General features: G+C 43.3%; 1 protein-coding gene across 1 annotated transcript in view; it reads left to right on the forward strand.

Annotated features, from left to right (window-relative positions):
- Nucleotides 1–7,243: 7,243 nt before the first annotated feature.
- Nucleotides 7,244–17,446, forward strand: part of LOC119425559 (beta/gamma crystallin domain-containing protein 1) — an 84,037-nt gene continuing 73,834 nt past the window's right edge. Inside the window, exons 1-4 of the mRNA XM_037693085.1 lie at nucleotides 7,244–7,345; nucleotides 8,436–8,792; nucleotides 9,340–9,455; nucleotides 9,616–10,479. Coding sequence (XP_037549013.1) covers nucleotides 7,244–7,345; nucleotides 8,436–8,792; nucleotides 9,340–9,455; nucleotides 9,616–10,479 — 1,439 coding nt within the window. The remainder of the gene's footprint in view (nucleotides 7,346–8,435; nucleotides 8,793–9,339; nucleotides 9,456–9,615; nucleotides 10,480–17,446) is intronic.

Here is a 17,446-nt window from a genome sequence, read left to right on the forward strand (position 1 = left end):
TATGTATATGTATGTATATATATGTATATATATATGTATATGTATGTATATATATGTATATGTATATGTATTATGTATGTATATGTATATATATATGTATATGTTGTAGTGAACTAGGCCTGAAGGTCAAAACCTTGACTTTAGGCACCATATGGGACAGAACTTGTCATTTCATTGATTTGCATCCAGAAATACAGGTTGACCCATCCTGAGACTTTCTTTCTTGAAAATTCAAGTGAATGAACACTCTCTTTTTTATTATCATTACTACTTTACAAATGTTGATAATCAAAGTGTTTTAGTTCAAACCATTTTAGATGTTGTAGTGAACTAATCATTTTAATTAACTGTGAAACAGTAATAATGATTTTTAATCCTCATGCAAAGTTAGAATTCATGTTATGGTCTGTTACAGAGTAATTATGCATTTTCTGATTTTCTGTCTTTGAATGAGCAGTGTAAGTGGTCCAAGGTCGGAGTCAAACGCAGACCAGTTGTTGGAACGAGCTGTCGTGTTTTTACATCCTCTCAGACGTAAATAGAGAAGCTGGCACCTGTTTTTCCGCCAACTCGTCTAAATATCCCTCTCGTCTGTCTAAAAACATTTTCAATCTGTTCCATAACATTCTTGCTGTTTTTCTGACTTCTAGTGACCTCTTACGTCACAAAACACACCCCTGTCTGGTCGATATTGACCAATCAGAAACTCCCAAATGAACCGGAAATAGAGCTCTTTAAAATGTCGGTACTTCCTAGTTTAAACCAGTGTCCGGAGAGTGTGGAGAGAGTGGCGGAGAGTGTCGAGAGGCGTGTGGAGTTTCCAGTCGAGTTTGCAGTCGAGTTTGGAGCGTTGCAGCTCCCGTGCTGGGAAACAGGAAGATCCTGACATGACCACAGAGCTCTTCCGAGTCTTATGGGATTATAACATCTTCCACCTCTGAGTGGAACTCTGACGGACTCCACTCATGTGAAGTCCACTTCTGATGTGAACTTGTGTCGAACAAGCACGTCACTATTTCGGACGATTCACAGCTGTTCCTACGGAGACGCTGAAAGGGTGCGTTGAATGGACTTTCGTACCAGTGGAGACATCTCCAGGTAAAAGAGTTGATTCTATCACCTAAGTGTACTGGGGAAGAAGCTGAGAAAAACCCGGAAAGTGCCGTTATGAATGCTGACACAAACAAACCCCCTCACCCATCTTTTTCTCCCTTTAAACTTCATCTTTCCATCTTTAAATTCTTCTATCAGGTAGAAATCATTCCAGATATTTTAGAAATGTCTGTGTAAAGTTCTCATCCACCGCCGTGTTTATAATCAAAATTGTACAGTTTGCTAAAATTAGCCATGTTGTTATTTTCAATATTTTGCCAATTAATGTAAATGTGTGATGTGTTAAACTTTGATTCTGTAAATAAATGACCGCATTCATTTTGATGGGTCAAAGATAATTAACGTCTCACGTTACATTTCTAAATTCAATGCACATTATATACAGTCCAGAAAAATGAAAGAATCCGTTTAATTGATGAATATATCTCATGCATATGTTCATCTACAATGTATATATATGTATATGTATATATATGTATATATATATGTATATATATGTATGTATTTCATCCCACCAATGAAAGACAAGTGTTTTTAATACAAAAAACACCAACCTTCAAATAATCATGTTCAGTTATGCACTCAATACTTGGTCGGGAATCCTTTTGCATGAATGACTGCTTCAATGCTGCGTGGCATGGAGGCAATCAGCCTGTGGCACTGCTGAGGTGTTATGGAGGCCCAGGATGCTTCGATAGCGGCCTTAAGCTCATCCAGAGTGTTGGGTCTTGCGTCTCAACTTTCTCTTCACAATATCCCACAGGTTCTCTATGGGGTTCAGGTCAGGAGAGTTGGCAGGCCAATTGAGCACAGTAATGGTCAGTAAACCATTTACCAGTGGTTTTGGCACTGTGAGCAGGTGCCAGGTCATGCTGAAAAATGAAATCTTCATCTCCATAAAGCTTTTCAGCAGATGGAAGCATGAAGTGCTCCAAAATCTCCTGATAGCTAGCTGCATTGACCCTGCCCTTGATAAAACACAGTGGACCAACACCAGCAGCTGACATGGCACCCCAGTGACTGTGGAAACTTGACAGTGGACCTCAAGCAATGTGAATGCTGTGTCTCCTCTCTTCCTCCAGACTCTGGGACCTTGATTTCCAAAGGAAATGCTAAATTTACTGTAATCAGAGAACATAACTTTGGACCACTCAGCAGCAGTCCCAGGCGAGATGCTTCTGACGCAGTCTCTTGTTCAAAAGTGGTTTGACCTGGGGAATGCGGCACCTGCAGCCCATTTCCTGCACACGCCTGTGCACGGTGGCTCTGGATGTTTCTACTCCAGACTCAGTCCACTGCTTCCGCAGGTCCCCCAAGGTCTGGAATCGGCCCTTCTCCACAATCCTCCTCAGGGTCCGGTCACCTCTTCTCGTTGTGCAGCGTTTTCTGCCACACTTTTCCCTTCCCACAGACTTCCCACTGAGGTGCCTTGATACAGCACTCTGGGAACAGCCCATTCGTTCAGCAATTTCTTTCTGTGTCTTACCCTCTTGCTTGAGAGTGTCAATGATGGCCTTCTGGACAGCAGTCAGGTCAGCAGTCTTACCCATGATTGTGGTTTTGAGTAATGAACAAGGCTGGGAGTTTTTAAAAGCCTCAGGAATCTTTTGCAGGTGTTTAGAGTTACGTCGTTGATTCAGATGGTTAGGTTAATAGTTGTTTAGAGAACCTTTTTATGATATGCTAATTTTTTGGGACAGGCATTTTGGGTTTTCATGAGCTGTATGCCATAATCATCAGGATTAAAACAATTAAAGACCTGAAATATTTCAGTTGGTGTGCAATGAATCTGAAATATATGAAAGTTTCATTTTTATCATTACATTATAGAAAATAACGACCTTTATCACAATATGCTAATTTTGTGAGAAGGACCTGTATATATGTATGTGTATATATATGTGTGTGTGTGTGTATATACATATATATATATATATGTATATACATATATGTATGTATATAAATTAAATCTCTGATGAAACATTCCACAAAAACATCTATATTTAAATTTTTATAGGTTTTCATCATAATTTGATGTATTTGCACTCGTGTCTACTTTTATTGTTCATTTTAGATGTTGTTTTCTTTCTTGTTCCCATATATACATTTTATTTTTAGCTTTGCTTTAAAGTTCTTCTTTTGTGATTTGTACATTTGTGGGTTAAAATAAAGTTGAACTAAAGGCCTTATCTCTTCTTTAAACATGTTTGAGGGAAATATTCCTGAGAGATCCAATAATTTTGTGTCTTTTTATGATTTTCAGCTGAGTTAACAGTCAAAGTGAAAACAGGATTTCATGATAAAGCCTGCACCGTTTATTATTATTTTTTTTTTAATCTTCAGCGCTAAAAAAAAATACTAGCTCTGCTGGTCTCACATAATCCGAATGGTGGAAGCGATTTTTAAAAACATTTTATGTGTAAAACCAAACTTTTTTTAAATGGCTTCAGCAATTTTTAAAAACATTTTTTGTATAAAAACAAAATATTAATTAATTAAAAAATCGCTTCCACCATCTGTCCCAGACTGTCCAGTCTGCCTGACTGCTGGGCGGGATCGGGATTCAGCCTTCATGATTACACGCGGCCGGGGTCCGGCAACGGCCTTCTGTGAGTCACCAGCTTTGCAGTGACCTGCGGAGCTCTGAGCACACAAGGCTGGTATCCGGAACCCGAGTCTTCGAGTCGGCACAACGAAGGATCTTCCGCGGTGACAAGCGGAACTCTGAGCCGGGGAGATGATGCCTGACCCAGCCTGGCGCTTGGAGGCTCCGGGGGTAGGACCAAGGTAGACCAGCAGAGCTCCATCCAGCTTGCTCTGAATTATGTTGTCGGCCACCAAGCACAAAAAATGCCAGCACGTCAGCATTAGATCAAGATATTATCATTATTGTTTTTAAAATCTTTAAAATAAGTCCAGCCGCTGCTCCAGTCCGAGAAATTGCAAATGGCGGATCATTGTTTTGAAAAGTTTCTGAAGGATCCAGTGACTCCGCCCCCAACTCCGCCCCCGACCAATCAGTGATCGACAGTGTTCTGATGTCACATTTTAGTACCTCTTCGTTCGGGTTAGAACTACAGAGCCAAGGGTCCTGAAAATAGTAACGGGTGCTAAGTGTCAGAACTAATGGAAAAACCTCAGAACCGGGCCAAGTCGGGTCCAGTCGGCTCCTACCGATACTAATGGAAAAAGGGCATTATAAATGGCACCCTCTCAGAGTGGATCAACCAGTCTCTGCTGACAACCAAAACCAGCTGCTCACATGATCAAGAAGGACCATCAGCCTAACGATGGATCATTAGCACCCTGATGGCTGTTTCCTATACTCAGCCCCCTGTGAATAGTAAACAGCCATCAGGTGCTAATGATCCATCGTTAGGCTGATGGTCCTTCTTGATCATGTGAGCAGCTGGTTTTGGTTGTCAACAGAGACTGGTTGATCCACTCTGAGAGGGTGCCATTTATAAGACTGAGCTGAATACAGCACCTCAGACTGAGGAAGTCTTTCAGATGAAATACGAAACGTTTCTACAATTTTTTTTTTGAATGTCCAGAGGACCAGATTTAACTTTATTAGAGTCCAGTCTAGATGTGACAAATGCATGAACCAGTTTTTCTGCATCATTTTTAGATGCGAACGATGTTTCTAATTTTAGTGAAATTACACAGGTGGAAGAAGACTGTTCAATTCAATTCATCCATCCATTATCTTTACCCACTTTTTCCATTTAGGGTCATGTGGGTCACCGGTGCCCATATCCAGCTATCACTGTGCAAGGGGTGGGGTACACCCTGGACAGGTCGCAAGTCCATCACAAGGACACAGAGACAAATGAAACAAACAACCATTCACTCTCTCACTCACAGGGACAATTTTAGACTTGCCAATCAGCCTAACATACATGTTAGAGGTCTGTGGGAGGAAACTGGAGTACCAACTGGAGTACCAGAAGAAAACCCACACATGCACAGAGAGAACATGCAAACTCCACCCAGAAAGGCCCCCGGACTGGGATTTGAACCAGCAACCTTCTTGCTGAGAGGCAGCAGCTCTACCAGTTGCACCACCGTGTTGCCTATAATTTAATTCAGTTTATTTATATAGCTCCATTTCACAACAAAGTCGTCTCGGGGCACTTTACAGGAACATTCATATAGAAAAGCCAATTAGTAAAGTTCTCTATCTAAGAAGCAGCAGACAAGTTGAATCTTGGCTTCCTTGCAGTCTCCCATCCTGAGCAAGCACAGTGGCAACGGTGGAAAGAAAAAGTCACTTTTAACAAGAAGAAACCTCCAGCAGAACCAGGCTCAGGACAAGCGGCCATCTGCTTTGACCGGCTGGTTTGCGAGGACAGGAAGGAGAGACAGACGAACACAGAATGGTAGGTCCAGATGTTCGTCCAGGTCCAGATATAGGTCCAGTTCCAGATATAGGTCCAGGTGTACCTGAAAGACCAAAACACATGTCAAGGATAGAAAAATATACAAATATAAAACAGGTTGAGCAGAGTAAGTTAAGACAGTAGCAGATTGAAGAAATGTGGTTACTTAAGGGCTTAGTTTTAGTATTTTTTTTCTTTTGGACTGTCACCCAGCGGGCCTGAGGTTAAGAACAGCTAAGGGGAGGAAACTGACTTGAGACATGATTTTGAACAGGACAAGAATAATTTGAAACATTATTTGAAATGTGAACTGGTCGATGGTGAACCAGGGACTTAGTTTTAGCATTTAATTTACTACTGGCCACCACCCAGCCGGCCTGTGGTTTCTGATTACTAACGTGAGCTAGCATTAGTGGCTCTGCGGAGCCTATGGGCTCCTGGCTAGTTAATGGTTTTTCAAAAGCATAGAGACAAGCTTCCAGATCAGATAGCCTCTCCAGAATCAACATATCCAAACATTTGATAATGTACCATTATCTTCAAACAAAGCAGTGTTATAGCTAAACATCTGGCGCACGATGTACACAATAAAACCAGAAGCCATGTTAAGTTAAGGCTAGTAAGAGCCAGCAGATTTCAATACACTGATAAAAACCAGAAGTCCTGAAAGATAAATACCATAGTGGAATACGTTAAAGGTTAGGGTGAGCAAGTGATGTGGATCCGATGCAGGCAGTCTCTCAGCGGTGATATGGTCTCAGCTTTCGGGTGTGTTGAAAGTTAGCAGCTCACTAGCCTTAGCACAATCTAGTCCAGCACGATATATCACCACAAGATTGGCTTCCTCCGCTCTCAAAACAAATAGAATACAGATAACATACATTTATAAAACACGTTTCTTGAAAAAAAAAACATCCAGAGACGCATGAAAACCAGGTACAGAAAGTGAGTCGAGATGGTTCTGCTCGTCCTGAGTGTTTCATTGCATTGTTGACCTTGCGTTGATTTCCATATGACAAATAACCCAAACCTAAAAACAGCCCCGAGCTGCATTGTCTGCTCGCCTTTATAGATACGTTATCAATCCCAGAGGCAAATTCAAAGCATCCAGTAGTATTTTCTAATTATATAGAAAAAATATACATACTGTATATCCCTCTCAGCTCAAAGTTCAGAGTTCAGGAGGAGTCCTTGAAGCCAGCTGCAGTCTTTTGACACAGCACAAACATATGGTTCATGGGCAGAGACAACAGTGTTTATGTAACGAACCCCTTCAACTCTGGACCAAAATCACCACAAACAGAGAGACTTTACAAAATTTATTGTTGAAGCCCTCGCTTCTCAAAGTGAGTCTGGTTCTGGTGTCGATCACTGGGTCAAAGACTGGAATGAGTGTGTAGGCGGGAAGAGAACGGTTAGTGGCCAGGCAGGAGACCGAAGCGAGAACAAATGTCTGAGAGAGGTAACCACTAACCGTTTCTCTGGTTGAAGGGGGCTCAGAAGAGAGGAGTCGTTCCAGCTGGATGGATTCACTGCAGGAGGGGTGGTCTTGGTGAGAGGAGTCAGCCGGCTGCAGCGAAGAGACCGAGGATGGGTGGATGGTGACGAGGTGTTGATCCACACCGGCGTTGGACCAACAGCCGGTCCATGAGGCAGATGTCGAGGTCAGACAGGCGAGGGTTTTTACCAGAGTGCAGGAAGGCGACGGTACCAAACAGGAGCAGGCGAGAAGACAGTGTGAGGCAGGCATGAGTCGAAAACCGGCGAGTGGAGACGTAGATCCGATGAGGAGCAGGCTGGAGGAGAAGTCAGGCGAGCAGGGGTCCAAAACCATGAAGCAGCATGAGGAGGTGAGGATACAAAGACCAGGAAGAGGGACAGGAGCAGGGCAGGCAAACAAACAAGGTGGGAGAGGAACTATGAAGGAACAGGAGACTATGAGGGAATCAGGAGACAGAAGCGCGGGATAACTACTGGCAGGTAAACTGTTTTCGACTATCTGGCGCTCACCCTGTGTGCCGGTCAGGTTTATGAAGGGTGCAGCAACAGGTGCAGCTAATGAGGAGTAATCAGTGTGGAGTGTGGTGAAGAGAAGACAACCTTAAAGTCACATGCAGCCAGCAGAGAGGAGATAAGAGTGCTGCAGAGAAGGAAGTCTGAAACCCAAGAATAACAAATAACAAGAGAAAGATAGAAAAGAAAAAGAGTCCACAGACACCAAACAGTGAACAGAGTGAAAAGAATTTAAATCAGACGGGCGTGAATCATGACAGTTTAGGGACTGCACTTGCACTTATATAGCGCCTTTCTATCTTTTTGAAGATACTCAAAACTCTTTACAACAATCTGTGTCTCATGTACCCATTCAGCACTTTACTAGCTCTTTACAAAGCTAATTGAACAAATCATTCTAAAGAGACTAATCAGTGCTTTATCACATTCATACACTGATGGGACACACATCAGAGGTAATGAGGGGTTCAATGTCTTGCCAAGGGATACTTGGGCATGTGACTGCTGGTGGATTCGAACCCCCAACTGCTCTAACCACTCAGCCACAGCAAAAAAAAAAAGAAACAAAAGGGAGACAACCGATCATGTTCTTAGCCATAATAATTAAAACATCCATAACCTTTGACCAAATATTCTCTGACATCAGGTTCTTTTACACATAAAGACTATTTTTGAAGACTTGAACTCTGAGGAGACTTTAGGAACCTAACCAGCTTGTTTCATCCAACATTTCTCTTTGAGCTCTTTGAACCGATGACATAGTTTAAATGATTGGAATCAGTTTCATCTTCTCTACGTTTACTTCAGATTCTTTTTTATTTTTTTATTTTAAGTGATCGTTTTCAGTTTGATCTGTATCCTCAAGAAATATTTGTTTCTCAGCAGGTCTTCTGTGTAAATCTGACCCAGTTGTGGATCTTCCCACAGAGTCCAGTGGACCTCAGTCTCATGGATCAGCATCAAAAGGACACACAGAGACCCTTCTGTTTGTCTCAGCCAGAGCTCGATACCAGTGGGACGTTTGACATCCCAGCTCCTCCTCCTGTGACCTCAGACTTGTCACATTCAACCTTCTGGGTCCGGCCCAACACCCAGTCAGACCCTCAGAACCATCTGACCACCTGTAACAAGGAAACGCTGAGAGGTCCAGCTGCCTCTGTCCTCGAGCTGCAGCTGGATGGTTCTGCTGAGGACATGGAGAATGTTTCTGTTCATGAATCTGCTCTTTCAGGTGGAACTCAGATGGCCCCTCGTGGTTCTGGCCTCCCCTCAAAACCAGCACGGGTCAGGCTGGACACCTTGGATCATGGAGAATCAGCACCAGTCCACCAGAACCTGTCTGAATCCAGCAGTACTACCTCATCACATCAGGATTCAGATGGTCCTAAGCTCCTCCTGATAGACCACAATTCCAACAAGACTGGTTCTAAGCCAGCTTCTGCTCCTCTCAGATCAGCTGGTTGTCAGAACACCCCAGTCCCCCTAACTGAGAGACCGGGTCCTGAAACTGTAGGCCAGAGCTGGACTGTCAGCAGGGATCAGGGTCCTCATCCATCCCGTCAGTCTGGACTCAAGTGCTGATCTGAGCTTAAGCTCTCATCAAGAATTCTCAGTCCCCCTAACTGAGACCTGGACTCCTGAAACCATGACTTCAACTGTCAAGGATCAGTGTTCTCCATCCATCAGTTCTGGATTGCTGTATGGAGTGCTGTACAAGTCCCTTATCCCAAAATATTTTAGCTCTGAGGTACTGTTAGCCCTGCTGGAGCCCCCGCCCCACCTTATCGTGACAATTCCTGTCACTGAAATCCAAACTGTCCACCCCCATCAGGAAGATGACCCCCCCCACCACCACCACCTGCTGTCACATGACTCTGCTCACATCAAACTGACCATTTCTCCTCCAGACCGGACCTCCTGCTTCTCTGAGCTGCAGGTCCCAACCAGGTCTGCTCTGACCCGGTCCTGTTCAGAGGAGCCATCTCAGCCCAGTCCAGAGGAACTGAACCGGTCCTTTTTTGAAAGCTCAGAGTCGAGGCCTCGTTGCTCTTACTGATCCTGGCTCATCCCCCGGGACCGGAGCTCAGGTTACTCGATCCAAACGCAGAGCCGTTCTGGCCAGACAGGTGACCACAAGCAGCTCCTCGTCTCCTTCTGACAGAATGATCCCACCGAAGGATCCAGAGTTCGGAACCAACACGGAGAGTTCCCCCGAGCCCCCAACACAGCCGGACGACAGACCTCTGAGTCTGACATACGCAAGTGTGGGATCAGATGAAGGCAGCATGATGGAGGTTTACTTCAGCGCACTGGAGGACAGCAAGGAGGAAGAGGAGGGGAGGTTCACAGGAGGAGAAACATTTGTGTCAGGAGGAGGGAAAGATTTGCGAGGGGGACACACTCAGGAAGGACGCAGGCAAGTGAGAGGTTTTCCACTGAAAACAAACATGGAGAAGACAGAAGGAGGAGGTCAAAGTTCAGAAGATCAGCTGCTGCTCAAAGAGAACTCTCACTTGGTTTGGGGCAGAAATCTAACAAGTCCAGAGAAACGACAAACGACCGCAGCACCGGAGGAGGAGGAGGAGGAGGAGGAGGAGCTACTGGCCCCACAGGTTCTGCAGGCAAACATGCTGATGGAATGTGACTCTGCCCTGCCCTCCTCTGATACAGAGGGGGAGGGAAACCAAGAGCTGAGGCCCCCAAGGCTGCAGGACCAGTTTCTGGTTCCCATCGAAGGTCCTGCAGTCAGAGCGAGCACATGGAAGGAGGAGGTGCAGCGTTTAGTCTGTGCAGACACATTTGGTGCAGGTGGAGTGACACCTGACGCTGCTCTTTGCAGTCGTGAGGGGGTGGGACCAATGACTCAGAAAGCCAAGGGGAACACAGAGACACAGCAACAGGTGCGAGTCGAGTCGTCAGCACAGAACACTGACGGAGAAGCTACAGGGCTGCGTCCAGCTGAGGACCACAGGTGAGTCAGAACCAGATCCATTCAGCTCATATCCAACATATTCTTCAAACTGTTTCAAACTGTTGTTGGGGAGCTTCAAAGAGATTAAATCTACTTTTTGAGGGCTCAGTCACTGAAGCTACTGCTGACTGCTAGTGTTGACATCAAGTGTATGGCGAGGCTACACACAGCTGATGGACAGCTGTCAATCAGATCATCTGTCATCAACGAGGTGTTGTACCTGTAGCACTGGTGAGACAATCTACATTTTGCAATCTTTTAACAAATAGGATGGCTAAAAGGAAAAGGTAACAAAACAAAAAACAGCTAGATTCCAAGACAAATGTAGAAAACTAAAAACAGGAACATGTCAGCATTGGACCCTGCCAGGTGTCCAAGTGGATTATATCTCAGTGGGTTATAATAATAATAATTTATTCAATTTGTACTGCACTTTACATTTTACAATCTCAAAGTGCTACAATATAAAACATCTAAAGAGAATAAAATGTGGACTAAAAAAGGAGTAAAAAATGTTAAAAGCTAAAAAAAACTAAATAAAATAAATAAAAACTGCAGGATTAAAATACTTTTAAACACTATAAAATCTTTTAAATACAAAGGTCTTCAGTCCTTTCTTAAAACTTTATGTAGTCTGGAGTATCCTTAGATGGTTGGGGAGGTTGTTCCACAGTTGAGGAGCAGCAGAGCAAAAGGCCCATTCACCCATGGTGCACAGTTTTGTCCAGGGAGGGTGGAGCTTGTAGGAATTTGTGGAGCAGAGGATCGTTTTGATGTCTGAGCAGTGAGCAGTTCTTTAAGATAGTGTGGAGCATTGCCATGGATGGATTGGTTGGTGAGTAAGGAAACCTTGTATTCAATACGGAGCAAAATGGGAAGCCAGCACAGAGATTTAAGGATTGGGGTGATGTGATCATGTTTCCTTTGCTTCATCAGAATCCTGGCTGCACTGTTCTGTACATATTGAAGGTTTTGAATGTGCTTGGATGGAATTCCATAAAAAAAGTGCATCGCAGTAATCCAGTCTTGAGGAAATGAAAGCATGGACAAGTTTTTCAGCATCAGAAAAGGAGAGTAATGGACAGGGTTTGGAGATGTTTTTCAGATGAAAAAATGAAGTCTTGCAAATATTTTTAATATGGGATTCAAATGTAAGATGAGAATCAAATCTTACCTGAACCTGAAGCTGTAACGCTGACTCAGCGTCTGATTTCAGAACCACATGGACCCGTTCGTCTGTCCATCCATCATCTTCCTCTTGTTCTGAAGTCAGGTTTTGGGGACAGCAGCTTGAGCAGGGAGGTCCAGACATCTCTTTCCACAGCCACCTTTTCCAGCTCTTCTGGGAGGACCCCAAGGCGTTCCCAGGCCAACCGAGAGATGTAGTCTCCCAGCGTGTCCTTGGTCTTCCCTGGGGTCTCGTCCCAGTTGGACATGTCAGAAACACCTACCTAGGGAGGTACCCAGGGAGCATCCTTACCAGATGCCCAAACCACCTCAAATGGCTCCTCTCGATGTATTGTAATGTTGACAAACAAAAACAGATATGGATTATTACAGATCATTAACATCCAGATTAGTTCAAACATTTTTCAGTCGGGTCATCTGGACAGTTTCTTTTTTCTTTTTTTTTGTGCTGAAACATTTTGCCTTCGGTCTGGAAGGCTTCATCAGTCAAGGAAACACACAACAAAACTGATTCTTCCCCCAACAGCTTACTCCAAAGTGGAACAAACCAGTTCTGCTTGTGATAAGATGGTCTCTTTGGTATGCCCTCTCCTCCATTGCTGGCTCTCTTCCTTGTTGACAGTCTTGTCAAACTGGTTAAAAACAATAAAGTCCATGCTCTATAATCCAGGTATAATCCAGGAAGAAGCAGTTTTGCTGTGCGTTTCCTTGACTGTTGAAGCCTTCCGGACCGAAGGCGAAACGTTTCGGCACACAAAAAAAAAGAAACTGTCCAGATGACCTGACTGTAAAATGTTGGATTGCATACCTGGATTATTGAGCATGGACTTTGTTGTATCCAGATTCGTTCTTGCACTTCAGTGACAACGTGATTGGATCTTAATAATAGCCTTTCGGGGGATTATATTCATTCAACCTTTATTTAGACAGGTTAATCCCATTGAGCCTTGAGGACTAATTTCCAAGAGAGACCTGATTTCAACAAAGAATGATGACAACAATGGACAACAGCGACAATAGACAGTTATAAAAAGGCATACAGATTTTTTTTTTTTTTACAAATAAGATGGCAAAAAAGTAAGGAAAGTCACGGTTACAAGACATTTCCTAGCATTCAGAGTTAGACAGGATCTGTTTCTGAAAAATAAACCCAGTTTAATTTAATTTCTTTACTAGGCTTTCCACATGGAGCTTAAAAGAGATATGTGCGTCTACCAAGATACCCAAATATTTATAGAAATCAACAAACTCAATGGGGACACCATTTGAGGATAAAATTGGAGGAAGAACTGCTGGGACTGACTTCCTGTTTGAAAAAAGCATTCCTTTGGTTTTATCAGCATTTAAGGCGAGTTTGAGGTGAAACAAATCTGACTGGATAATGTCAAATGAGGACTGCAAAAGCCGGAAAGGCTTAACAACTGTGTTAGCTCAACAATAAACAACTGTGTCATCAGCATAGAAATGTAAGGATGCATCAGGGATATTTTGACCTACATTACCTATGTAGATTGTAAAGAGCACTAAGACTGAGCCTTGTGGTACACCACTGTTGACTGTTAAATAACTGGAGGAAGTGCCATTATGTTGAACACATTGCCTCCGGTCTGAAAGATAGTTAGAGAACCAACCAACGGTGTGTTCTGAGAAACCAGTTTCTGGGAGTTTATGACACAAGATGTTCTGATCCACAGTGTCAGAATCTTTAGACAGGTCTAAGAAAAGTGCAGCACAATAATCCTTAGCATCCAGTGCTTCAACAACATCATCAAGAACCTTCAGTGAAGCAGTCGTTGTGCTGTGTTGTTTCTTGAAACCAGATTGATGTGGAGGTAAGATGTTAAATGAGTCCAGGTAATTTTTGATTTGAGAGTTTATCAGTTTTTCTAGAACCTTGTCTAAAATGCAGAGTTTAGAGATTGGTCCATAGTTGTTCAATGAGGTGGGGTCACCTTCCTTCAGCAAAGGAAGAACAGAGGCTGTTTTGGGTGGCTGTGGCTGAGGGGTTAGAGCAGTTGTAGTGGACTAGGCCTCTGACCAAAACCTGCCTCTGAAGACCTTCGTGGGACAGGAACTGTTATTTCATTGATTTGAATCCAGAAATACAAATTAGCTCATCCACAGACTTTCTAATTGTGTCCTGAACTAATCAATTGAAAGAACACTCTCTTTTTTATATTATCATTACTATTTTACAATATCTTGATAATCAAAAGTGTGTTTAGTTCATACCATTTTTAAATGTTGAAGTGAACCACTCATTTTAAATCAACTGTGAAACAGTATTGATGATTTTTTTAATCCTCATTCAAATTAGAGATCAAGTTAGATGTCTATTTTACCAAGTAATTATGCATTTTTTGATCTTCTGTCTGAAATGAGAGAGTGATGTCGGTCAAAAGTCGGAGACAGTTAAAAACAAGTTGTTGGAACGAGCTGTCGTGTTTTTAAAGCTCTCAGACAGTAAACAAGAGAACTGGCACCTGCAGTGTTGGTCACTTCGCCAAAACATTTCTCTGTCTGTTCCTAAACATTTCTGCTGTTTTCTTGACTTGAAAAAACCCTTTAACGTCACTAGAACCACACCCCTGTTGGTTGCTTCAACCAATCAGGACTTACTAAAAGTGACCGGAAGCAGAACTCTTTAAAAGTCGACACTTCCTGGAACTGAGAGTCTCTTCTGAGTCTCTTCTGAACTCTTCTCAGTCTTTTCTGAGTCTGTGGAGTAATGTCTGCTCAGTCTTCTGAGTATTCTGGAGTCTTCTGGGGTTATGTGGAGTAGTTCTGGAGTTTTTCCACTGCTGAGTGGAACTTCGGACTCAGTTTCCAGTCTGATGGAGCCAACCATCTCTGCAAGAGCCACGACGCCTCGCTGTGGCTCCACCCAGCGAATGCCCTACAACTTCCGAGGTAGTTGTTCTGTAGAACGGAGTATCTCACAACTTCTGCCGAGTCGCAGCCGCCCTGAGGAGACGCTGAAAGGTAGCGTGCCAGGGACCTCTTGACCGCAGCGGACCCATCCTCTGCCAAGGTAAAGAGTCGTCACGAGCTTTACTACAAGTGTACCGCGGGCGAACTGCGCTTGAAAGGAGCGTGTTGTTCTGGTCTACAGACATAAATCTTCCTCCATATATTTCCTTTAAACTCCTCCATAATTTCCCATCTTTAAACTTCTATCTTGCCATCCAAAAAAGTTCAATCTGGTCCTCTGGACATTAAAAAAAAACAAAAAACAAAACAAAGCAAAAGAATCTAGAAACGTTTCGTCTCTCATCCTGAGGACTTCCTCAGTCTGAGGTGCTGTATTCAGCTCAGTCTCTTAAATAGCACCTTCTCAGAGTGGATCAACCAGTTTGCTGCTGACAACCAAAACCAACTGATCACATGCTCAAGAAGGACCATCAGCCTAACAATGGATCATTAGCACACTGATGGCTGTTTACTATTCACAGAGGGCTGAGTGATACTAGCAATCACAGCATTGTAAGAGGGGGACAGTTGAACCTGGAGGCTCCACCCCTGTTTAATGATGGACGGTTTCTTTTCACAAAGATGGCCTCCTTTACTCCTCTCTCAAACCATAGAAACAGGGGTGGAGGCCTCCGGGTTCAACTGTCCCCCTCTTACAATGCTGTGATTGCTAGTATCACTCAGCCCTCTGTGAACAGTAAACAGCCATCAGGTGCTAATGATCCATTGTTAGGCTGATGGTCCTTCTTGAGCATGTGAGCAGCTGGTTCTGGTTGTCAGCAGCAAACTGGTTGATCCACTCTGAGAAGGTGCTATTTAAGAGACTGAGCTGAATACAGCAACTGAGGAAGTCTCTCGGATGAGAGACGAAATATTTCTATATTTTTTGCTTTGTTTTGTTTTTTGTTTTTTTAAGAATGTCCAGAGGACCAGATTGAACTTTTTTGGATTTTTCTACCTGGATTATTGAGCATGCATCAGGATACAATAAAAAGAGGATTGGGCCCAAAACTGAAACTTGGGGTACCCCATAAGACAGCTGCACAACATCAGAGTGAACGTTATTCATAAAAACAGTAAAAAACCTTTCGGATAAACAAGAAATAAAACAATTTAAAACAGTGCCAGAAATGCCAAATAGATCTCTGTCTATTGATAAGAACAGTGTGATCCACTGTGTCAAAGGCTGAATTCAAGTCCAATAAAACCAACACAGTGTACAACAAAGTCCATGCTCAATAATCCAGGTATACAATTCAACATTTTTCAGTCAGGTCACAGTGTAGTTTCCAGAATCAGCTGCCATCAACACATCACTAGAAACTTTTAATTCAATTCAATTCAATTCAAAAATACCTGTACTTTATTAATCCCAAAGGGAAATTATTTGTTGCTGTAACTCGTTATCCTCATTTCATTAAGAGATGTTATAGATGCTGATGCTGTAGACAGGAAGGATCTCTTGTAAAGGTCCATCTCACAGTGGATCCTAAGAAACTGGCTGCGATGCCATCCGATCCATCCACCCAGACTCGGCTGGCCTCTCGGTTCCCCCGGGCTGTAGGACCGCCCGAATGCTGGGCAGAACTCCTCCCAGAGCGATGGCCACTCCTCCCAGCATTCTACCGAGCTCCTCGTCGCTGCAGACAGCCAACTGTAGGTGCTGAGGGACGATCCTGTCCTTCTGCTGTCATGAGCCGTGTTTCCTGCTAGTTCCAGGATCTCAGTGGTCAGGTACTCGAGCACAGCTGGCAGGTAGATGAGAATGCATCCACAGAACATCCTTTTCAACTCATTTGAGATTTGGGGCTGTAGTTGAGATATTATTTGAGCTTTTGAGATGTTAATCAGCTCCGGGTTGTAGAAAACTGCCTTGTTGCCATGTTAGCTGTTTAGCTGCACTGTTAGCTGCTCCAAAGCCTTGGAGCAATGACAATTTATCAGCGTACAGTTTGTGCACCAATTTTTACTCACATAAATTCAATTCAATTCAATTCAATTTATTTATATAGCGCCAAACCACAACAAAGTTGTTTCAGGGCACTTTAAAGGAAAATCCACATAAATAAAAGCCAATTAGTAAAGTTCTCTATCTAAGGAATCCAGCAGACAAGTTGAATCTTGGCTTCGTTGCAGTCTCCCATCCTGAGCAAGCACAGTGGAGACAGTGGAAAGAAAAACTCCCTTTAACAGGAAGAAACCTCCAGCAGAACCAGGATCAGGACAAGAGACCATCTGCTTTGACCGGCTGGTTGAGAGGACAGGAAGGAGAGACAGACCAACACAGAATGGTAGGTCCAGGTATAGGTCCAGGTCCAGGTATAGGTCCAGGTCCAGGTATAGGTCCAGGTCCAGTTGTAGGTCCAGGTCCAGATATAGGTCCAGGTGTATCTGAAAGACAAAAAAACCAAAAAAACAACACATGTTAAGGATAGAAAAAATAATTACAAATACAAAACAGGTTGATCAGAGTAAGTAAAGACAGTAGCGGAGAGAAAAGTGTGGTCAGTTTGTCCTCCAGCAGTCTAAGCCTATAGCAGCAGAACTAAGGGACAGTTCAGGAAACCCAAGCTGACCATAACTATAGGATTTAACAAAAAGGAAAGTCTTAAGCCAAGTTTTCAAACTGGATAATGTGTCAGCCTCATGGACAGAGATTGGAAGTTGGTTCCACAAGAGAGGAGCCTGAGAACTGAAAGATCTTCCTCCCATTCTGTTTTTGTAAACTCTAGGAACCACAAGTAAACCTGCAGTCTGAGAGTGAAGTGCTCTGTTAGGAAAATATGGAACAATAAGATCTGTAATATAA

This window comes from Nematolebias whitei, chromosome 19 (assembly GCF_014905685.2).
Source record: "Nematolebias whitei isolate Nwh7 chromosome 19, NemWhi1, whole genome shotgun sequence".
Lineage (NCBI taxonomy): Eukaryota > Metazoa > Chordata > Actinopteri > Cyprinodontiformes > Rivulidae > Nematolebias > Nematolebias whitei.